Here is a 25,465-nt window from a genome sequence, read left to right as displayed (position 1 = left end):
TCAGTATACAGGAGTTCTGGACAGGCCAGTCACTGGAATGTTCGTGAAGCCTCTAACTCCACAGACCCTTCTTTATGAACTGTCTTGCAGGAAAAGTGGGCCTAGACCAGAAAGTGGGAACCAACTAACGGCAGTCATTCCCCGAGCTGCTCAGAAGCCTCGAACTGCTGCTGGATGAGTCTACTAGGGACAATGTAATCCACCCTCTTTTGAGGGTATCTGAAACGGACACAACAGGGAGAACTGAACTACTAAAGAGAACTGAACGAGTCTGAAAAATCCACAAACACACACACACAGAGAAACAGTCACAGGAAAGTATCTGAATCACAATAATGGGAGAACAGGAATGCCTGTTATTTTATACCTACTTTGCACAGACTCCCATTCCCAAATTATGTTCCAGCCAAAGGAAGCAGCTTCTTTTTTCCTGTCCCTCAGTGAAAAGGGGGTTTTAATGATAGCCTGATATAGAACTATTGTGAAAAGAAATGGGTTATTACTTGCACAATACTTAGAATAGAGCCTAGCATCTAATAAGTACTAGATAAATACAGATATCCCTTATTATCCAAACTCCTGCTTTCTGAAAAAGGAATATGAATATAGCAAGATAAATTTTCTGATAAATTTCTTATACCCAAATTCTGGAACAAAATAGATTTGGCTAGAGATACTTGTGTTACTTATTATAGTTAAGCACCTCATCAGGTGCCAGATACCACACTGTGTGATTTACCAACCTTCTTTTTCAATTTTATTGAGTTCCATTTGACATGTAACATTATATAAACTCAAGGTATATGACACATTGATATGCTACACTTACATATTGTAATAGGTTACCATTGTAGTGAAAGTTAGCACTTCCATCATGTTACTTAATTACCATTTCTTTTTTAATAGTGAGAGTGATTAAGACCTAGTCTCAGAGTGCCTGTTTGGCTCTCTCTGTTAAACCTCTGACTCCTGGTTTTGCCTCATGATCTCGGGGTTGTGGGATCAAGCCCCATGTTGGGCTCTGTGCTCAGTGTGGTGTCTGTCTAAGGTTCTCTCTCTCCCTCGGCTCTCCCCACCAGCAAAATAAATAAATCTTAAAAAAAAAAAAAAAAAAGATCTAGTCTCTTAGCAAGTTTGATGATTATAATATAATACTGTTGTTTATATTCACTATACTATGCATTAGATCTCCAGGACTGGTCTACCAGTTGTAAGTTTGTACCCTTAAAAAACATCTTTCTTTCTTCCCCAACCTCCAGGCCCTGACAACTACTACTTTACTCTCTATTTTTATGAGTTTGATTTTTTATAATGCTATAGATAAGTGATATCATACAGTATTTGCCTTTCCGTCTGACTTATTTATAATGTCTTCAAGGTCCATCCTTGTCAAATGGCAGATTTCCTTTTTTTCTCATGGCTGAATCTATTCTACTGTATATACACATACCACATCTTTTTTATCCATTCATCTGTTGGTAGGCACTTGGGTTGTTTCCATGTCTTGGCTATTGTGAAGCACGCTGCAGTAAACAAGCCAGTGCAGGATATCTCCTCGATATCCCATTTTCATTTCTTCTTGTGTCCACCCAGAAATGGGACTGCTGGATCATGTAGTAGTTCTTTTCTAATTTTTTAAGGAACCTCCATACTATTTTCCATAGTGGCTACACCAATAATACATTACTACCAACAGCGTACAAGGGTTTCCTTTTCTCCACATCTTTTCCAGTACTTGTTATCTCTTGTCTTCTTGGTGATAGCCATTCTAACAGGTATGAGATGATATATCTCATTGTGGTTTTGATTTGCATTTCCCCAATGGTTAGTGATGTTGAGTACCTTTTCATGTACTGTTGGCCATCCCTATGTCTTCTTTGGAAAAATGTCTATTTAGTTCTCTGCTCATTTTTTAATCTGATTGTTTGCTGTATGAGTTCTGCATGTATCTCAGATATTAACCCTTTATCTAATATATGGTTGGCAAATATTTTCTCCCATTCCATAGGCTGCCTTTTCAAGATACTGTTGCAGCAGGACATGTTCTACATGATAGAGCTGGATACAAGCATGCAGTCCCAGACCAAGTCAAGGCACCTGTTCCTCTTTGAGTAGTACATTGTCATCTTTAGCAAACTACTTAGAAGGGGTCCTTCACCCCAGTCTACATGTTTGAAAGGAGAATCATGACTAATTACTTGCTCCCAGATGAGAACATGGACAGTGACCCCAGCGAGTCTGCACTCACAAAGAGGGAGGGAGACTTCTGAGCAGATCATTCTGCAAGCCATCAATACTGACATCCAGTGAATTTGCGCACAGGACACTAATCAAGTCTTAGAAACACAGTAACACCCCTTAAATGCTGCCATGGGACCTCATTCATCAAAGACTACTATGTGCTGAAGGGGGATGACATCGGTGCGAACCAAGGTGAGGCGGTCCTTGTCCTCACTGTCAACACGTGCCTGATGTTGTCAGCCTGCTAGCAACCATCCCCTCATAGCTGAGGCCTGGGTCCTGGTGTCCCTCACCAAAGCTAGACAGCAAAAAACAGTGACAAGAGCACTAAATAAGTGCCGCATGGGATTCTTGAGCAGTATGTGGATTTAACAAACTGAAAACCCACCCCAAAATATGAGCATATGGTAGGAATCACTGCTGCTTATTCTCAGTGGTACCACTGGAATCACATGCAGCAGGTCATCCAGCCCAGACCTTTCCGATTTTTGTTGTTGGGGGTGGTGGTTTTTCTTCCCTTTTTACTTATAATTTTTTCTTTTCTTATAATTTTCTCTTTTTTTCTCTTTTCCTCCCTAGTTTTCATTAAGAAACCTCCTGAAGGGACGCCTGGGTGGCTCAGTTGGTTAAGCAGCTGCCTTCGGCTCAGGTCATGATCCCAGCGTCCTAGGATCGAGTCCCACATCGGGCTCCTTGCTCCGCAGGGAGCCTGCTTCTCCCTCTGACTCTGCCTGCCACTCTGCCTGTGCTCGCTCTTGCTCTCTCTCTCTCTGACAAATAAATAAATAAAATCTTTAAAAAAAAAAAGAAAGAAAGAAAAGAAACCTCCTGAAGCCTTAGGTGATGCAAAGTCTGCCTTCCGTTGCTCCATATGCCCACAGGAGTCAATGGACTGGACTTCTATTTTTCCTGTAGTCAGTTACCCACATATATATATACCTGAAGGTGGTTTTTCCCCCTTCAAAACAAGGAGTTTAGACATCAACTAAAGAAGAAGTAAAATGAATCATCAGCTTTAAGCATCAGCATGAGCATTCTACAGGAGAATTCCAGTTAGCGGGTCCTAACCACTAGAGAGAGCCAATTGAGGTTGAAAGACCCAAAGACGCTCACCTTCAGAGAAAGTATCCAAGTCACAATAATGGGAGAGCAGGTTTGAAGGTGAGTACCCTTCGATACTCACGTGGCAATGACACAATACAGCTGCTATTTTATATCTACTTTCAACAAACCCCCATTTTCCAAAATACATTCCAGCCATCAAAAGGTACAGCTTTTGCCACCCAAGGTACCGTAGGGCTAAGGTGCCCTTTGGGTAACAAGAGCTCTTCTCATTATAACTTTAAAGGGCCTTCCCAGCCATCATTCACCCTGTAGCACTCGATATTTCATCATGTTTTGGCTGACAGATCAAAGATCCTGGACAGATGGAGGAGCCTAATGATGATGGTGACAATGGCCCATAGTCACTTATCACAATTTCAAAATCCAAAAAGTTCTGGAAGAGCAAGTTGTTCATAGTTAATTTGTCAGGAAAAGCTGACCTAAATTGATGTGTCTTTATTCCATTTAGTGTGAAGTTTCATAAGCTTCACCTCAATAGAATGAAAATGTCTGATTACAGGATGCTGTCTCCGGTGTGGCTAGTAGGTTTCATAATATAGACATATGCACCGTTACTTTCCTAAAATGAAAACAAAAAAATCTGAATTCCAACATGTATTTGGCCTCAAGGGTTTCTAAATAGAATTACAGACCTATAACAATAATTTAACTGCATTTATTATAGGTCAGATTATACCAGAAGCCCTTTACACAGATTAACTCATTTAATTTTCACAGTAGCCCTCTGAAATGGAGTAATTCTCATCATCTTATCAAAGAAAAAGGCAAGATAGAGTAGTCCAGTAAATTGTCAGTAATTAGCTAGCAGGTAGTAGAGCTGAAACCTCAACCCAGCCAGACTAGCTGAGATTCTTCCTCTTAATTATTATAATTCTTCCATACCCAATGTGTTCTTGTAGTCACTAAAAAAAGAGGTGGAGCCCTTAATGCAGTTTCCTGAACTTGTTCCATGTCTAGCATAGATCACATTCAATATTTCATGATGTAACTTGAAACCATATTTTATATATGTATATGTTCTGCAATCAATCAGCCTTTGTCATGGTTGGGGTTTACAGCATCCCATGGGTGGTATCTTAAGTGTTATCTATTTACTCATTAGATGCCTGAATTCCTTACACAAATCTTTTCTAGTCTATACTTGAAGGACCACATAACCTTACACACCGCCTTTTTGACTTCTAGGCAGCTCTAACCACTAAGAGGTCTTCCTTGTACTAATTCTAAAACACTTCCCTGGATTTTCTGGCTATTGATTCCGAAGGATATAGAAAAGTTTAATTCCATCTCTGCATATTTGAACCCTTTAAAACAATTATAGAAAAGTATTTCTCCAATTACTCTTTCTAGAAATGGTTCAAAGAAAACATGGGTAATATTTTAAAATACACAGCAGAAGTTGGTATGAGTTGAATGAGAAAGAATAGCTTAAAAAATAAAATGTTGATTTCCAGGTTTCCAGAGGATGATGGCAGCTACTTATGTCTAAATTTCTCCACATATCCTTCAGAGACCTTACAGATAATCAAGGGAGCAAATAAACCCATAAAACAAAACTAAAAAATAAGAGTGAGAGAGAATACTGCAGTGTTCAATGTACATGGAAATCAACAAACAGACATTAAAATCTGGCAGAGCTAATTTAGAGCCCACAAAGCCACAGAAAGATCAGTCGAGACTAAGTGAAAAGGAGAAGAGACCAGTGGGTTCCTCATAATGGTGGAATATAGCTAACATCACCCTTAGAAGGATAGAGTTCCACAGAGAACAGGGAAATATTGAGAAAAGGTTTGAAACCTTGAGGATCAAAGCAGTGACTACTGGGGAATAGAAAGGGGGACCTGAAAGTTCTTGAGAGCAGTGGTGGCTTTCTTGGGAAAGCTCCTGGAATAGATGGCAGTGACCAGCAAAGGTCAGTAGTCCCTTGGAGTCGTGGTGATCAGGGGAAGGGGAGGTAAGCAGTGGATGTTAAAGATCCTACTAAACAAATAAGAAACAGAATCAGAAGACACATCAACCACTCCCTTAACCTTCAGAAAAAAACACTATCTGTTAAGTAATAGGGGCTCACGGAGATTACTCTGAACTAAAAACTAGTACATCCTCCAAACTTCTCACCATCACCATTATAGAATAACTATTATTGATTTAGGAAAAGATAAGACATTTTAAAAGTAAAGGAAATAACATGCAACATCTATATAAAACTACTTTAAGAATCAAAATACCTCAGGGGATAAAACCCCTTTCCAATAACCTGCCATAAAACCCACAAAGCAGAAGAAATCTGTACATAATCTGCTCAATTTAATGTCCTTAAACAAACATTTGCATATGTGAAAAAACACTCCAAATAAGAAATTCAAGAACTCAAAACAGAAAAGTACAAAAAAGAAGATGTATATCCAGAGATGACTCAGGGAAGAAAAGTAAGAGAGAGAGAAGACAAAATAATTTCAGGGACGCCAGGGTGGCTCAGTCACTAGGCGTCTGCCTTCGGCTGGGGTCGTGATCACAGGGTCCTGGGATGGAGCCCAGTGTCGGACTCTGCTCGGCAGGAGGCCTGTTTCTTTTTCTCCTACTCCCCCAGCTTGTGTTCCCTCTCTCACTGTTTCTTTCTCTTTCTCTCTCTCTGTCAAATAAATAAATCTAAAAAAAAAAAAAAAATTCAGAAATGAACATTCAAATCTGAGACACCAAAGACTCAAGACTGGAAATATAATAAAGAGTGCTATGAGGAGGCATAAAAACACCAAGAGAATAAAAACAAAATGCAAAAGAGCTAAAAACTTGTCTAAGATACAAGTTGGTTGCTACAGAATCTAGGCAAAGAAGACCTAAACTATATGTGATTAGATTTCTGAAAAACAAAAACATGGGACAGAGCTTATATATATAAAACTGTAATTCAAGAAAAAATTCAGAAAGAATTTTATATTTCAAAGGGCCCACTAACATCTAGACAAACCGACCATGAATAATCAACTGACACATAGCCTAGTAAAAATATTATATTTAAAAAAAGAAAAGAAACCCTTCTGGGCCTTCAGGCAAGAAAATCAAATCACCTACAAAGCAAAGGATATCATAACGGCATCATATTTGCCAACAGCAATGCACATAGCAAGACTACAGAAAAGAAAGTGTAAGTCCCTATAGGTCTTCATATCCAGCCAAGCTGTTTTCAAGTATCAAAGCTATGAAAAATAGTTTGAAACCTGTACAAACTCAGTGTAGTATTCAGGAGCCCTTTCCAAGGATAAGCTTCATTTAAGTAAGAGATGTCAGTGATGCTCTGGATTGATGGTGAGCACCGAAGACAGTTAATTTTAGATCAAAGATCAAAACACAAGAAGGGATACAAGTAGAAGAGTATGTGTTATCTGTCCTGTCAAAGTATAAATAATACAATCCTTTTTTTAATAGTAAAGAGAAGGGAGGAGGGGGAAAGTACAACTCATTGATTATCACACATGTAACAGACTCAAAGGTATTATTTAAAACTCCCAACTGAGGATAAAGGGGCTGCTGGCATTATAAAAGTTTTTTTTTTTTTTTTTAAAGGTAAGTCCTAGAATAGCTGTTGGCAAACTTCAGGTGGCAGGTCAAATCCACTTCACCTGTTTTTGTAAATAAAGTTTCAATGGGACACAGCCAAATCCAATATGTAACATATTGTCTATGACTTCTTTTGCTCTGTCCACATTGTAGACATTAATGTAGTCATATTGTCCAAATTAACAGAGGTTGTGTAAGAGATGGAATGGTCCACAAAGCCTTAAATATTTACTATCTGGCCTTTATAGAAAAAGTTGGCCAACTCCTAATGTATAACAAAAATACAAACCTTCCAAAATCCCAAATACATAGAAAAGGAAATGTAGTAAATTTTTAAAAAATGAAACAGTTAACTCTAACCATATTGGTAATGCCAATAAATGTAAATGTGCTTAATTCATACATTAGAAGAAAAAGATCTTCAGGTCATTCATAAAGCAAAATAAAGTAAGACCAACTGTATGCTCTATATAAGAGAACAGACTGAGGCAGCTTTTCTGCCCATAGGTCCTGTCCCCACGTTATAATAAAAAGACCCCAAAAATAAAAATAAAAAAAAATTTGAACAATTTAAAAAAGAACAAACTGAAATCTAATGGTTAATCATGAAGGAATGAACAAAGATATATTAGGCAAATGCACTAATATGATATCAGAAGTTGTGATCTTAATACCGCGCAAGGCAACTTTCCGACCAAAAGCCAACGACAAAGAAGTATAAATGCCAAAGCCACAGCAACACATTCAGAAAGAAAAAGCTATGAGAGATACAAAGAGAACCCAGCAGACACAGAATAACAATAGATGAATACACCATTCTCAGTCTAAGACATGTCAAACATACAAAAGTTAAGTAAAGATACAGGGGACCTAAACAACATCATTTATAAGGCACAGTTTACGTGTGTATATTACATGGTGATCACAGAGAACAGAACTTCTCAAGCACACATGGACCAGCCATGGAACTGTCTTTATATTAGGCCACCAAAACAAAACAAAACAAAACAAAACAAAACAAAAAAACAAAAACAAAACAAAAAACCTTATGAAGTTCTTTAAGGTACAAATAATACAGACAACAACTAGAAATTAATAACATCAAAACACAAGTAAATTTTAAAAGTTTCTTCTACCTGAAACTAAAGAACTCTTTAAAGCAAATTCTTGGTAGAAAGGGGACATACAAATTCAAATTGCAGAATTTCTAAAAAAAATGAAAAGATGAGAATACTACATATAATAATTATTGAAGCAGTACCGAAGACGATATGTATATATCTATATCTATCTATATATACACTATCTTTTGCATAAGAGATTCAAACACATGCTCATGCAACCCCCCACCATGTGTTTTTGCTTATTTTTGCAAAAAAGCAAACAAGGAAGGATAAATCAGAAACCAATAAAAAACATAACCGTAAAAGACAGGAAAAAATAGGATGGAAGAGGTAGGGATAAGAGTGTTGTATCTTTGGTATATCTTTTTATATAGTATTGACTTTTGAAACATGTTTTACAGTTCAGAAAATAAAATAAAATTTTAAAAAGACTAAAAAAAGCAAACTGTAAAAGTGAACACAAGCATAAATTTAAAACCCTATTTCCTAACTATCGAGTCAATAAGATGACCACACAAAGAAAATAATTAATTCAAATAACCTTTGAATATGCATTCTGACCAAATATGACTTTATTGGAGTATATTCTAAGAATAAGAAAAACTGCAAAGAAGGCTTGAATATTAGTTTTTTTGTGGTTGTTATTACTGGCAACAGTGTTGGTATAATAATTCTGAAATTATTTGGCAGACTTGATTGAGTTCAGAAACACAAGGAGTTTTGTGAACTTTCATATACATATGAAATAAAATAACTTTGGAGAGTTGTAAATCCTAACTTACCCTAACCTAACAGGACTGGTTAGAAAACAAAGATTTTTTTTTTAAAGTACACAAATACTTGCACAACAATTTAAATGTACTTAATGTGCTTAAAAATGTTTGTGAATTTTACCATATGGTAGGCATGGAGCCATGATATTGACATCTACCAAACTGGTAAGTTGAGACTTCCCTTGGAAGAAGGGTTTTGTTATTTTCTTTCACAGATGACTATATTGAGGCCCAGAGGTGGCAATTATGTTGCATAAGACCAGAAAGTAGTAACAGAGACTAGAATAGACTGTGGGTTTCTCTGACCTCAAAGCTTATGCTTTTTCCCCCATAAACAATCAATTTTTCAAAAAGAATATTAACAATTTAGTTTTGCTTATTTTTAAATATAATTTAATTTTTAAAAACATTTTGAGATAAATAAGATAAATAATAAATAAATAAATAAGATAAATAATAAATGAAAGATAGTATTTATTTATTTGAGAGAGAGAGAGAGCACCAGCAGGGGAGGAACAGAGGAGGAGGGAGAGGAAGAGGGGAAAAACTTCAAGCCCACTCTGCGCTTGGGCTCCATCTCACAACCCTGAGAACACGACCTGATCAGAAACAAAGAGTCTGATGCTTAAGGGACTGAGCCACCCAGGTACTTTTGCTTTATTTAAATGAAGGGACATTCACTGCTTTTGTTATTGTTGAATATTTGTTGTTCTGAGTAGTGATAGTGGCAGTTTTAAGGACTTTTACCAAGAATTCACAAGGAGGGAAATAATTCCAGAGGAAAGGTGTTTGTTCTTTTGGACACTAACATCTGCCCTTCCTAGGTGTTGTTTCCGGTCATAGCCTCTGCCTGGAAAATATGGAGCCTAACAACTCAAGGTGGAAGAGATTCAAATCCAAGCCATATGCCTCATCTGTTTTTAAACACAATTTTAAATTCTTGAATAGTATAAAAAATGTGAAATCTGGTTGAAATACATGTTCAGGCCAACATGCATTAGAAACATTATGTTCAGAAGCAAAAGCAGCACATGCTAAATGCTCATCCACGTGAGGTGGCCCTGTTACCTCTGGGAACTGGCTGTCTGGTAAGTTCAGAGACTTCAGGAACCTAAGCTGTGTTTGTACAACAAGGTAATTAAAAAATATCTTCACGAAATTGCTCAAGTTGAAACCCTTTCAAGATGGAGAAATTTAAAAACCATTACATAATAATACAGTTATGCAACATTTACAAACTGTGTTTTAAAATGCATGATAAGGGACGCCTGGGTGGCTCAGTTGGTTAAGCAGCTGCCTTCAGCTCAGGTCATGATCCCAGCATCCTGGGATCGAGTCCCACATCGGGCTCCTTGCTCCGCAGGGAGCCTGCTTCTCCCTCTGACTCTGCCTTCCACTCTGTCTGCCTGTGCTCGCTCTCACTCTCTCTCTCTCTTACAAATAAATAAATAAAATCTTTAAAAAAAATGTTTAAAATGCATGATAAAAATTAAATAGTAAGGGACGCCTGGGTGGCTCAGCTGGTTAAGTGGCTGCCTTGGGCTCAGGTCATGATCCCAGCGTCCTGGGATCGAGTCCTGCATCGGGCTCCTTGCTCAGCGGGAGCCTGCTTCTCCCTCTGACTCTGCCTCTGCCTACCACTCTGTCTGCTTGTGCTCACTCTTGCTCCTCTCTCTCTCACAAATAAATAAATAAAATCTTTAAAAAAAAATTAAATAGTAAAAATGTCTTTATGAATCCAGAAGTAGTTATGTAGGGTGTGGAACAAATCAGAATGCCACGGACACCCAACACCTGGATGAATAAGAACTACTGTAGGGATAATAACTAGAAGAGAACAAAGATCCTATAATTCCTGGAATGTGGTAAATTATAGTAATCCTTAAATGAAATAGATATGCCAAAAAGCTTCAAAAAATAAAAGTTCTTGCATATATGTAACGAAGCTGAGAGGCTAAAATATCGAGTCTGATCCATGCAGTTCAAAGAGGTATTAAAGTTTGGATAGTAGCCAAGACAAAAGAGAAACATTTGAAGAATTTTATCTTGAAAAGATAACCATACAAATGTTTACCATAATAATAACCATAATACCAATATCTACCGTGGTACAATGATCAAAAAGTAAGCCCTTAAGAAAAGTTCGTAATATCATATCATTCAAAGTGCTTCTCATGCAAATGTCCTTTGGTACATATTACATATTTGACAAATGGTTTAAAGGAGAAATAATTTGAAACTGACTGTAAATATGAGTAGCACATGTTTTCTAGTTGTAAACTGTCTCCTTTCCCAATGAACAAAAAATTCCAATCTGAAAATTATTAAAATTATTTCCTTTAGAAGATGTCACTACCAGTTAAAAAAAGGGTTTTACTGATGATAAATATATTATCTCTTCCTAGACTGTTGTTCCTTTCCATTCCCTTCATCTATCCTTCTGTGGTAGCTTACTATCCAAGTCCACCAACAGCAGTCAAACTTAGGCCATGAACTTGTACCCATCCATACACTGTTACCAATCCGGGAAGAGATAAATAAAAAAAAGTAAGTGTTTGGAAATTTCAATAGCAATTCCACAGAATGATTTCAAGTCTACTGAATCTAAAAATAAAATATATGGAGGAAATAATTAAAAACATGGGTTTACATTAAACTAAGGATTATTGTGGTATAATTTATGTAGAGTAAAATCCAACTTTTTTAGGTGCCCCTCTACAGTCAATCTCTTATCCTAATGCCCAATCCTTGGCAACCACTGATCTGATTTCTCTTCTTACAATTTTGCCTTTTCTAGAATTTCATATAAATGGAATCATAAACTAAGTAGTTATTGTGCCTGGCATCTTTCACTTCACATAGCACTTTTAAGATTCAATCATGTTGTTGCATGTATCAATAGTTCTATCTTTCTAGTAGTATTCTACTATATGAATTTATCAAAATATTTATCCATCCACCAGCTGATGGATTTCTGGGTTATTTTCCATCGTGGGTGATGATGAATGCTATAAGCATTTATATGTAAGTCATTTTTTTGTAAATAAACATTCAAGTGTTCTAGCACCATTTTTTAAAAAAATGATTATCCTTTTTTTTAAATTATCTTGGCATTGTTCTTAAAAATCAACTAACTTTATATCTATGATTCTATTTCTGGACCATATTCTCTTCCACTGATGTATGTGTCTATCTTTATACCAATGCTATGCTATCTTGATTATTGTAGCTTTATAGTAAATCCTGAAATAAATTAAATTTTACTGATCTGTTCTTTTTCAAAATTGTTTTGGCTATTCTAGTTCCTGTGCTTTTCCATATAAAATTTAAAATTGCCGATTTCTGCAAACTTGCTGGGATTTTAACTGAAATTGTATAGATTCTATAGATCCCTTTGAGGAAAACAGGTATCTTAACAACATTGTCTTCTGATGAATGAAAGAGTATGTATCACCACTTACGTAGGTCTTCTTTAATTTCTTACACCAATGTTCTGTAGTTTTTATTGGAAAAATCTATAATGTGTTTTGCTAGATTTATCCCTAAACATTTCATATTTGTGGATACTATTATAAGTAGTATGTTTTACTTCAGTTTCTAATTATTCATTGGTAGCATTTAGAAATATAATAAATTTTTATATACCCATCTTGCATCCTGTGACTTTTAAAACTCATTTATTAGTTCTAATACCTATTTCATTGATTCTTTTGAGATCTTCTATGGAGACAATCATGTCATATAGACAGTTTCAGCTTCTTCCTTTCCAAACTGAATGTCTTTTATTTCTTTTTTTTTGCATTATTAAAATGACTAGAATTTCCAGTACAATACTGGCCAGAAGTGGTAAGACTAGACATCCTTGACATGCTCCCAATCTTAAGTGGAAAACATTTCACTTCATCAGAAAGTGTGAAATGTTTCTTTTCAGTTTTCCATAGATGACATTTAAATAGACAGGTGGACTTTTCTTATTTGCTGAGAATGTTTATCATTACTGGGTATTTAATTTTGTTTGATAAGCTTTTTACATCTACTGAGATGTTTTCTTTTTTCTTCCACTGATATTATGAATTTACATTGATTGATTTTCAAATAGTACATCAACTTTGCATTTCTGGATGATCCTGCCTTGGTTATAACATAGGATGTTTTTAATATACTGCTGGATTTAATTTACTTAAGTATTATTAAGAATTCTCATGTCATGGGACACCTGGCTGGCTCAGTTGATACATCATGTACTCTAGATCTCAGGGCTGTGAGTTCAAGCCTCACACTGAGTGTGGAGCCTACTTTAAAAAAAGAAAAAAGAATTTTCATGTCTTATGTTCAGTGAATATAATTCTGTAGTTTCACTTTCTTGTAATGTCTTGGTCAGGTTTTGGTGTTTCCATGGAATATTTTTTTGCCATCTTTTAACTTACCTATGCAGTTGAATTTAAAGTCAGTTTCTTGAAGGCAGCATTTAGTTGAGTCTTGCTTTTCTATCCAATCTTACAATCGCTGCCTTTTAATTGTTTACATGATTATTAATATAATTATTGATATGGCTGAATTTCTATCTACCATCTAGCTAACTGCATTTTATTTGTCCCATCTATCCTTTGTTCACTTTTTCTTCTCTTCTTGTATTCTTTTGTATTATTTTTTTATGATTCCATTTTACCTCTACCACTGCTTTGTTATTTACTCCTCTTTTATCTTTTAGTGGTTGTTCTAGAGTTTACATCTTTAACTTCTTATAGTTTACCTTCAAATAATATTATAACACTTCGTGTATAGTGTAAGGCCATTAGTGTCTGTAAGGCCATGAGAGTTGTTCTGGGTATTGGCCTTGTTGTTATGTGTATCCTCAATGTATCACAGACTTTGAATTCTTTCACTGTTGAGCTGTTGTTACTTTGTGCATCTAGATGGGGGTTGTAGCACAGTGCTGGAAGACCATTCTCAGTGTTTCTACTCTACCTTCAGCTTTCAACAGTCACCGCACACCTCACCACAACCATACCCCTGTGCCTTCCCTACTGACAGACTGCTTGTTACTAGGTGTTAGGCTTATTTGGGGGCCAAGTTGGTTTTTGGTCTCCTGTTCTGAGGCAGTGTCTGTGAGCCTGCTTTTGGATAGGATGGGCTACAAAACTGTAAACCTTTCTGTCCCTTCCACCTGGTGGCAGCAGAACCCTGCCATCTATCTGTGGTGGTCCTGGGACAGGAGGAGTTGTTCTGTTCTTGTCCCCATGGTACACACCTCTGTTTTGCCTTGGTTTAGGAAGCTGAACCTGAAGAGTGTTTCCAGCCCTTCCCTCACGAGAAAAAGGCTTTTACTTCTACCCTTCTCCTGGAAGAACCATTTTGCCTAGCTCCTGTGGGAGGGAAGGATGATGCTCTAACCTCTTCCCAAAGTAGAAAGGTTTTGGGTATTTTTGCCTCTGTTCTTCTGCCAAGATGCCATGGGTTGCAGACCTGTGGAGAATGGCTTGCAACTGAGAACTCCCCTTGGATTTGGAGCTCTCAGTTATTCAAAACTAACATGCTAGCCCATGCTTAGACATCAAGGAATTTTAAAAATTTTAGTTCTTTCTTATTTGCTTCTACAGTAGCCACCTCTTCCTCTCATCTCTGTCAAAGGTAAACAGTTTGTGTGCCTCATCCCTCCTCAGATGGGCTGTCACACTTTAGAATTAAGTTCCCTTGATTTCCTTCTAAATCAGCTCTCTGATATGTTCAAGGGAAGTTATGATTTTTGCAGGCTATTTAGATTTTTCTTGTTAGGATGGGAGTGACATGCTCTTACAGCTTTCCACACCATGGAAATGGAAGAACAACTTAGATTTATGTTTTGTATATCTTTGCTTTTTAATTTCATTTTCTAAAATAATCTTACGACATATTTACAGATAGCAAAAAAGGTTCATACTAATTCACACCTAGCAGAGGGTAAGGTACGAGGTATGGGTAATCAAGTATTTTCACTTTAAATAAAAAATTCCTAACATAGTAATATGCCCACTGTAGATATACATTATTGAATGAGAGAATAAGTTGGATCCTACATTGAAAGCTCTTCATAAGTCCCCTCCATAAATTAAGTCAACCTACATTTATACTTTAGTTTTGCCGTTCTTCATCCCAGCAACTCATTTTTACTTCCTCATACACCTCCATGGGGATGCTAACTTGTGTCTTGATGAACATACTGATAATCCCTGATAAGACCAAACATACCTTGCAGTTCAATAAGGTTCACATTTTTCCATGATCATATTATTAACTAATCTCATTATTTCCATAGATTTTAAAGAAAAGAAACTCTTACCCAGCCTTAGCAACACTTATGGTTTGTTGCTCCATTGCCTCGTGGATACTGGTTCTGTCATGCTCTTTGAGGCTGTTAAACTCATCGATACAGCAAAGGCCCGCATCTGCGAGAACTAACGCACCAGCCTCCAAATTCCATTCTCCTGAGTCTTTCACAGCAGTTACTGTCAGACCTAAGGAAACAAGCAAGCTATGTCAGCTTTTACTTCCCAAAGCATTTCTTATACCTATGAGGGAAAAGTACCTACATTTTAAATGGAAAAGAGTCAATGCTTTTATTTCTAATCTGTCAAGAGTGAATGGCATCAGGCAGACCTAGTGGTTCCCAAGGGGAGAAGGAATGGGAGGATGGACAAAATAAGTGAAAGGAATTAAGAGGTACAAACTTATAAATGAGTCATAGGGATGTAAATAAAGTACAGCATAGAGAATATAGTCAATAATATTGTAATAACTTTGTATGGTGACAGATGGTAACGACTGAGCACAGTAAGCATTTCATAATGTATCTAATTGTCGAATCACTATGTTGTATACCTGAAATGAATATAATATTGTATGTCAACTATACTTCATTAAGAAAAAATGGATGGCATTAGGAAAACTGTTTCTGGTATCCAGGAACTGGAAGGCCTCAGAAGATCCTATGTTCTAAAAATATAAGATGTGTTATTAAGTATTTTATAGCAACCAGAAGTCTCCAAATTTTCTCTTTCCTTGCTAGGTACCCTCACTGAACAGAAGGGGCAAATAGATCTCCAGAGATCTTCTGACAAGAGGTTCTATATAATAGGCTGTTTATAGAGAAGGTCCAAAAGACAGAAAACAGGAGATATTAGAGTCCAATGATGAAAACGAGAAGTTTGCTCCTAGTCACATCAAAGAAAGATGACTCCTTTAATATGTCTTTTTTGGTATTGATTCATCCTTTATACCAGAGTGGTCAAAAGCAAGAACTCTGGGGGCGCCTGGCTGGTTCCATCAGTTAAGCATCTGACTCTTGGTTTCAGCCCAGGTCATGACCTTGGGTTTATGAGATTGAGCCCTGTGGTGGGCTCAGTGCAGTGTCTGGTTGAGATTCTTTCTCTCTCCCTTTCCCTCTGGTCCTCTCCCAACTTGTGCATGTGCACTCTCTAAAATAAATGAACAAACAAATGAAGTCTTAAAAAAATAAAATAAAAAGGCAAAGGCTTTGGAGTCACACAGACTTGGATCTTAAATTCTGGATCTGTCATTCTGGTTGTGAATACTGTAGGCAAGTTTCCTAATATGTTTTATAAAACATATAACAATGGAATGTATCTTGCAGAGTCTTGGATGTTCAAACAGAATATAATAAAACTCTTTAAAAGGTATATGACAGATACTGAGTACTTATAATTGTTGTTGATAAAAATTGATAAGCTAGACTGACCAAGAAAAAAAGAGGAGAAACAAGTTACAAATATCAGGAATGAAAGGGGGATATCACTATAAACTCTATAGAAATTTAACTAATAGTAAGTAAATACAATGAACAACTCTATGCCCTAAGTTTGATAACTTAGATGAAATGGTCAAACTCTTTGAAATATATAAACTGTGAAAGTTTATCTAAAAAGGAATAGATAGCTTGCATACTCCTGTATCTACTTTGAAAATTGACTATGTAGTTAAAAATCCCACAACAACAAAAAAAAAACTACAGACTGAGATGACTTCATGATGAGTTCTACAAAACATTTATGAAAGAGATAATACCAATTCTAAACAAATTTTTCAAAAATATGGAAAAACAAGGAACACTTCCCAACTCATTTACTATAGCCAGCATTATTAAGATACCAAAGCTAAAGATATATTAAAAGAAAACTAAAGACCAGTATCTCTCATAAACACAGATACAAAAAATCCTCAAAAAATACAAGTAAATCAAACAATCCATAAAATAATAGATTATAACCAAATAGGGTTTATCTAGGGACTGCAAGGCTAATTCAACATTCAAAAATTAACCACTATAATTCACCATATCAATATCAAATAAGGAGGAAAAAAGCAAATAACCAAGCCATTATATTCAGGAGTAAAACCTGACAAAAATCAATAATTATTCATGATAAAAAAAAGTCTCTCAGAAAGCCAGGAATAGAGTGAACTTCTTCAGTTTTATAAAGGGTATTTACAAAAACCATGACATATTTAATCATAAAGGACTGAATGCTTACCCCCACCCTCATCCCCAAGATCAGAACAAGGCAAGAAGATTAGCTCTCATTACTCTTATTCAAAATCTTGGTGGAGGTTCTAGCCAGTAAAATAAAGGAAAAGAAATTAACAAACATCCGATCAAAAAGGAAAAAATTAACTATATATTTTCAGACAATATGATTATGTATAAAATTCCAAGTCATGTACAAAAGAGCTACTAGAACTAAGTGAGTATAGCAAGGATATAGGATGCAAGTCAATATACAAAAACCAGTCATATCTCTATATATTAGAAAAGTATTAAAAACTGCAATTAAAACATAATACAAGTTGGGGCATCTGGGAGGCTCAGTCAGTTAAGTGTCTTTCTTTGGCTCAGGTCATGATCCCAGTGTTCCCAGTCAAGCCCCACTGTTGGGCTCCCTGTTCATTAGTGAGTTTCTTCCCCCTCTGCCCCTCTCCCTGCTCATGCTCTCTCTCTCTCAAATAAATAAAATATTTTTAAAAATAAATAAATAAAAATAATATAATTTATAATAGCACCTGAAAATATGAAATACCTGGGTATAAATCTTTAAAAATGTGCAAGACCTGAGCTGTGAATTTGAGCCCCACCTGGGTGCAGATTATTAAAAAAAATAATAATAATAATTACAAAAAATAATGTGCAAGATCTGTATGTAAGAACTACAAAACACCGATGAAGGAAATCAAAGATAACTAATTAAGTAAAGAGATATTCCATGTTCATGAATTGAAAAACTCAGTATTTATTTATTTAAAAGATTTTATTTATTTATTTGTCAGAGAGAGTGAGCACAAGCCGGGAGTGGCAGGAAGTGGCTCCTTACTGAGCAAGGAGCCTGATGCAGAACTCAATCCCAGGACCCTGGGATCACGACCTGAGCTGAAGGCAAATGCTGAACCGACTGAGCCACACACACATCCCTGAAAATTGCAGTATTTTAAAGACGCTTCCCCAAATTGTTCTATAATTATCCCTACACTGGTCGATAGATTCAATGCAATTCCAAACTCAAAATTTTTTAAAAAGATTTATTTATTTATTTATTTATTTATTTATTTATTTATTTGAGAGAAAAGAGAGAGCAAGCAGTGGCAGTGCCAAGGGAGAGAAAGTCCTAAGCAGACTGTGCACTGGACTCAATCTCACTACCCTGAGATCACGACCTGAGTGAAAACCAAGAGTCAGACACTTAACCAACTGTACCACCCAGATACACCACCCCTCCAACAAAATCCTAATGTGGTTTTTCTTTTTATAGAAATTGACAGAGTCATCCCAAAATTTATATGGAAAAGTAAAGGAAATAGAAGAATCAAACCAAAAAAAAAACAAAGTAGGAGGTCATGATTTAATTTCCACATTTACTACAAAGCTACAGTAATTAATTCAGCATCATATTAGAAAAAAGAAAAGACAGAGAGAACAATGAAATAGAGTCCAACAATAGGCCCACACATTTTGATAAAAATGCAAAAGCAATTCAAGGAAGAAAAGATAATCTGCTCTATAAATGGTGCTGGAATAACTGGATAGCCTTATGCAAAAAGGAAAATAAAATCTATCTTGATCCCTATGTCAAATCTGATACATAAATTAACTCAATGAATGAAAGGATCTAAATGAAAAACATAAAACTTATAGATGAAAGCTCATAGAAGAAAATACAAGAGAAAATCTATGTGAGTTCTTCTGTTTTTCAGTCCAGCATTTAAGGAGCTCAGAAGTTGCCGCAAGTTGCAACTTGTTTAACAGTAAGTAAAAACCTGAAAAAACTGAAATATCAGTAATTATTTTAAGATGTAGAGAAATGAGGTCACAGGGTATACTACTGTCCCCCAAATTAGGAAGACAGACAGAGAATCACAACTTACCAGGGCTGTTACCTCTATGGGAACCAGTAAAGAAAACCTGAACTGTAATTGATGAATTGCTAGAGGCTCAGTGTGGACAACTCTGAGAATTAAAATCGCCATTCATGAGGGACTCTAGACTTTTATGAGTTTTAGCTCCAAAAGTCATCCCAGGTTGTCACATTAAATACTGGCAATTTTTCTCTGATAGTATAAACAAAGAGATGTAAAGTCAAAGAGAAAAATTTAAAAAAAAATTCTTGAGATCAGAAACACTGGAAAAGAAAGGAAGAATGCCTTTGGTGGGCTCATTAGTGGACTGGACAAGTCTGAGTAAAGAATCTCTGAATGTAAAGATAGTATAAGTTTCAATGGAAACTTCCAAAACTGAAAAGCAAACAGGAGAAAAGGTGAAAAATAACACAACAGAATCCAATAACTGTGGGACAACTCTAAAAGGTATAGCATGTCATGGGAAGCCAGAATGAGAAGAAAGGGAAAAAGGAACAGCAATAATATTTGAAGCAATAATGACTAAGAATTAGTCATTAATTGATTAACTAATGTCAGACACCAAACCATGGATCCAGAAAACTCAAGATAATACTAAGCAGGAAAACTGTTTAAAAAAACCCCACAAAACTACATGGAGGCACATATTTAAATGTCATATTTAAATGTCATATTTAATGTCATATTTAAATGTCAGAAAATTAAATGTAGGGCACCTGGGTGGCTCAGTGGGTTAAGCCTCTGCCTTCAGCTCGGGTCATGATCTCAGGGTCCTGGGATTGAGTCCCGCATCAGGCTCTCTGCTCAGCAGAGAGCATGTTTCCCCCTCTCTCTCTGCCTGCCTCCCTGCTTGTGATTTCTCTCTCTGTGTATCAAATAAAGAAATAAAATCTTAAAAAAAAAAAAAAAGGAAGAAAGAAAATCAAACGTAAAGAAAAATTTTGGAAAGAAATCAAAGGAAAAATACAACTTACCTGCAGAGGAGCAAAGATGAGAATTATATCAAATTTCCTTCAGAAACCATGTAAGTAACAAAGATAGAGTTAAATATTCAAAGTATCAAGAGAAAAAGCCTGCCAGCCTAGAATTCTGTACCTTTTGTGAAATTATCTTCAAAAGTGAAAAAGAAAAAAAAATTTTTTTTGAGGCAATTTGTTGCCTGGAGACTTGCTTTGCAAGAAATACTAAGGGAAGTTCTTTAGAGAGAAGGAAAATGATATAGGTCAGAAGCTCAGATCTACACAAAGAGACCTGGTTGGCTCAGTGGGAAAAGCATACAACTCTTGGTCTTGGGGATGTGAGTTTTAACACCAAATGGGGTATAGAGATTACTTATATAAATAAACTTTAAAAAAACACTTCATATCTACATAAAGTAAGGAGGAATGAAGAAGGACTACATAACATAAAAACTTCTGTTTTTCTTATTCTTAATTCACCTAATAGTAGTTTGTTAAAAATAATAGTAATAATGTATTCAAATATGTATGCTTATATGTGTTTATGTTCAAGTGAACTGAATGGGAGCAATAATAAAAAGGATGAGAGGGAAGAATTAGAAATATCTTGCTAGTTACAAGGTACTGTGCTACCCATGAAGTATTTTTAGTGTTATTTGAAAGTGGAGTTGGATTAATTGTAAATGTATATTGCAAACTCTAGAGCAACCAATTATGAAAGTTAAAAAGAAGCATAATTGATATACTAAGAGAGGAAAAAACTAGAATCCGATAAAATGCTCAATTAAAACCATAACAGGGATCGTGCTTTCAACCCGCAGCGTTGTGTTTTTTGAGTTGTTTATCTTGAATTTCCGTCCTCAGGGTGGTCTGAAATGGACCCCAACTGCTCTTGCTCCACCGGTGGTTCCTGCACATGCGCCGGCTCTTGCAAATGCAAGGAATGCAAATGCGTTTCTTGCAGGAAGAGCTGCTGCTCCTGCTGCCCTGCGGGCTGTGCCAAGTATGCCCAGGGCTGCATCTGCAAGGAGGCGTCGGACAAGTGCAGCTGCTGTGCCTAATCCCAGGGAGCCCGTTCCCGATGTAAACAGAACCACATGTACAAACCTGTAGTTTTTTGTGTGTTCATACTACCTGACCCAGTTGCTACATTCCCATTTTTGTGATCTCTTTGAATGAGAGTAAATTCATCTAGATTGTTCTAACAAAAAACAAACAAACAAACAAACAAAAAAACCATAATAGGCAGAAAAGTGGAAGATAAAAACAGGAACAAAGAACAAGCACAATAAATAAAAAATGCTAACAAATATGGCAAGTATTAATCCAGCAAGATCAATAATCACTTTGAACATTTATAGTCTAAATACACCAATTAAAAGATTATCAGAGTTGATAAAAAATGACCCAACTATACATTCTCTATAAGAAACCCACTTTATTTTCACTTTTTTGAAACCCACTTTAAATATAAAGACATGCAGATTAAAAGTAAAGACAGAGAAAGATATACCATGTTGATACTAATCCAAAAAATATGAGAGTAACTCTATTAATTTCAGACAGAACAGATGCCAGGGCAAGAAAAATTATCAGGGAGACAGAGGAACATTACATAATGATAAAAGGGGGTCAGCACTCCAAGATGACATAACAATCCTTAATATTTATGGGCCTCAGAATATTTGAGGTAAAAACTAGTGAAAGTCAAATGAGAAGCTGATGAATTTGTATTATAGTTGGAGACCTCACTACCCCTGTATGGGAAATGGACATATCCAGCAAGCAGAAAATAAGTAAGGCCATAACTGAACTTAAAAGGACCATCAATCAACTGAACAGAACAAGCATCTATAAATGACTTCATCCAACAATAGCAAAATGTATTTTTTTCTCCCATGATCCCATGGAATATTCACCAAGATAGACCATATGCAGGACGATAAGACACAGCTTAGCAAATTTAAAAAAGAAATCATAAATCTCTCAGATCACAATATAATTAAACTAGAAAGCAATAACTGAAAGAGAACTAGAAAATCCCAAATAATGTGAAGATTAAAGAACACACTTCTAAATAACACATGGGACAAGGAAGAAATCTCAAGAGAAATTTAAAAGTGTTTTGAACTAAATAAAAATGAAAATCTAACATCAAAATGTGTCGGATGCAGTAAAAACAGTGCTTATAAGTGCATGTATTAGAAGGGAAGAAAGATCTAAAATCAGTAATACAAGCTTCCACTTTAGGAAACTAGAAAATGAAGAGCAAATTAAATCCAAAGCAAGCAGAAGAAAGGAAATAATAAAAATTATAGCAGAAATCACTGAAGTTGAAAGCAGGAAATCAATAGTGAAAATCACTGAAACCAAAATTTGTTCATTGAAACCAAAATCTGTTCTTTGACAAGATAAATGAAATTGATAAGCTAAGAAAAAAAAAGAAAAGACACAAATTACTAATATCAGAAAAGAATAGGGGACACTGATCCTATTGACATGAAGCAGATAAAGAAGAAATATTACCAACAACTTTATGCCCACAAATTTGATAACCTAGATGAAATGAACTAATTCCTTGAAAAACATAAGCTACCAACTCACATAAAAAGAAACAGACAATGTGAATAGGCCCATATCCATCAAAGAAATGGAATCAATAATTAATAACCTTCTAAAATAGAAAGTATCAGGCCCAGATGGCTTCACTGGTGAATTCTACTAACATTTAAGGAAGAAATGATACCCATTCTCTACAGTTTTTGCAAAAGACAGAAGTATAGGTAATACTTCCTAACTCATTCTATGCCAGCATAACTTTAAGAGCAAAACCCAACAAAGACATTATAAGAAAACTACAGCCTATATCTCTCATGAACATAGATGATAAAATCTTCGGTAAAATATTAGCAAACTTGTGCTCATTTTGGCAGCACATATACTAGAATATCAGCAAACAATGTATAAGAAGAATTACATATAATGACCTAGTGGGATTTATCTGAGGTATACCAGGCTGGTTCAACAAGCAAAAATCAATTGATATTATTTATCACATCAACAGACTAAAGAAGGAAAAAACCTCACAGAACAGACTCGAAAGTCCATTAATAGTAGAACAGATAGAGAAATTGTTGTATATTCATACTGTGGAATATAAGACAGTAGTAAAAAATGAAGTGCAGATTAATAAACACAATACAGATGAAATATTAAAATATAATACTGAGCAAAAGAATATACACTCTACAATTTCATTACTGTAAAGTAAAAATACCAGGCAAAAACAAATTAGTGCTAATAGACCAGACCTACATGAAATACTAGGGGAGTCTTTCGGGCTGAAACAAAAGAGCACTAAGACAGTAACTCAAGTACACATAAAGAAATAAAAGATACCAGTAAACTAACTACATAGGTAAATATTAAAGATAGTATCAATGTAATTTTGTTTGTAACTCTTTTCTTCTGATTTAAGTAAAACTGCAGAAAGCAAAAATTATAAAACTGTGTTGATCAGCTTATAATGTATAAAGATGAAATTTGTATGACAATAATAGCCCAAAAGAAGGTGGAGTGAACAGAATTTTTTTAACTTAATTTATTTATTTTCAGCATAACAGTATTCATTATTTTTTCACCACACCCAGTGCTCCATGCAGTCCATACCCTCTATAATACCCACCACCTGGTAACCCAACCTCCCACCCCCCGCCACTTCAAACCCCAGACTGTTTTTCAGAGTCCATAGTCTCTCATGATTCACCTCCCCTTCCAATTTACCCCAGCTCCTTTCTCCTCTCTAACACCCTTTGTCCTCCATGATATTTGTTATGCTCCACAAATAAGTGAAACCATATGATAATTGACTCTCTCTGCTTGACTGATTTCACTCAGCATAATCTCTTCCAGTCCCGTCCATGTTGCTACAAAAGTTGGGTATTCATCCTTTCTGATGGAGGCATAATACTCCATAGTGTATATGGACCACATTTTCCTTATCCATTCGTCCGTTGAAGGGCATCTTGGTTCTTTCCATAGTTTGGCGACCGTGGCCATTGCTGCTATGAACATTGGGGTACAGATGGCCCTTCTTTTCACGACATCTGTATCTTTGGGGCAAATACCCAGGAGTGCAATTGCAGGGTCATAGGGAAGTTCTATTTTTAGTTTCTTGAGGAATCTCCACACTGCTCTCCAAAGAGGCTGCACCAACTTGCATTCCCACCAACAGTGTAAGAGGGTTCCCCTTTCTCCACATCGGAGGGAACAGAATTTTACTAGAACAAAATTTTTATATACTATTAAAATTAAATTAGTATTAACCTGAATTAGATTGGCTATAAATTAAGATACTATAACCCCCAGGAGAATCACTAAGAAAATAACCCAAAAAATACAGTAAAAGAAGAAAAAAGGTATTAAAACGATACACTAGAAATTACATCAAGCACAGAAGAGGGCAGTAATGGAGAACACGGCAACAAAGAGGACATAAGCCATATGGAAAACGTATGGGAAACATCCTACCTCATCAGTAAGTATGTTAAAAGTAAACAAACACTTTAATAAAAAGCAGTTTGCAGAATGAATACAAAGACATGATCCAATTATGTGTTGTCTACAAGAAACACACTTTAGACAGTAACCAAGAGGATTGCAGTGGCTATGGTAATATCAGAGAAATATTTTAATACTGTTTTAAAAATATGCTAATGTGAAAATACATTCACAAGTGAAGACAAGTAGATTTATCTCAGAAATGTAAGATTGAGGTACATCTGGAAACCAATTTATGTAGCATTCTCATATTAATAAAGGACAAAAAGCATATGATCATCTCAATAGAAGCAGCAAAAAGCATTTGACAAAATTCAATACTCTTTCACGTAAAAACACTCAACAAACTAGGAACAGAAGGGAAATTCCTCAACCTGATAAAGGGCATCTATAGAAAACCCACAACTAAACATCATTCGTAATGGTACAAGACTGAGTATTTTCCTAAGATCAGAAACAAGATAGGGATGTTCACTCTCACTGTTTTGTTTGTTTGTTTGTTTGTTTTAAGATTTATTTATTTGAGAGAGAGAGAGCATGTGGCAGGGGAGAAAGGCACAAGGAGAGGAAGAGGAGAAGCATACTCTCCACTGAGCACAGAGCCCCATGCTGGTTTGATCCTAGGACCCAACGTGGAGACAACGACCTGAATCTAAACTAAAAGTCGGAAATTCAACCAACTAAACCACTCACAGACCTCCCTCTCACTATTTCTATGAAACAC

The 25,465-nt window shown here is 35.9% G+C and overlaps 2 protein-coding genes across 5 annotated transcripts in view; one reads left to right on the top strand and one right to left on the bottom strand.

Annotated features, from left to right (window-relative positions):
- MCM9 (minichromosome maintenance 9 homologous recombination repair factor) overlaps nucleotides 1-25,465 on the bottom strand; it is a 93,566-nt gene that overhangs the window by 21,782 nt on the left and 46,319 nt on the right. For all 4 annotated transcript variants that reach the window (XM_004740091.3, XM_013063139.2, XM_013063142.2 and 1 more), the window contains one exon: nucleotides 15,141-15,315. In XM_004740091.3, the coding sequence (XP_004740148.1) occupies nucleotides 15,141-15,315 (175 nt within the window). The remainder of the gene's footprint in view (nucleotides 1-15,140; nucleotides 15,316-25,465) is intronic.
- On the top strand, nucleotides 21,057-21,242 carry LOC123389532 (metallothionein-1-like). Its single transcript, XM_045071278.1, has one exon. The coding sequence runs from the start codon at nucleotides 21,057-21,059 to the stop codon at nucleotides 21,240-21,242; it is 186 nt and encodes a 61-aa protein (XP_044927213.1).

This window comes from Mustela putorius, unplaced genomic scaffold, assembly GCF_011764305.1.
Source record: "Mustela putorius furo isolate JIRA1106 unplaced genomic scaffold, ASM1176430v1.1 tig00003983_pilon_pilon_pilon, whole genome shotgun sequence".
In the NCBI taxonomy this organism is placed as follows: Eukaryota; Metazoa; Chordata; class Mammalia; order Carnivora; family Mustelidae; genus Mustela; species Mustela putorius.
The sequence above is the reverse complement of the archived record's forward strand: the minus strand, read 5'-3'. Positions and strand labels throughout refer to the sequence as shown.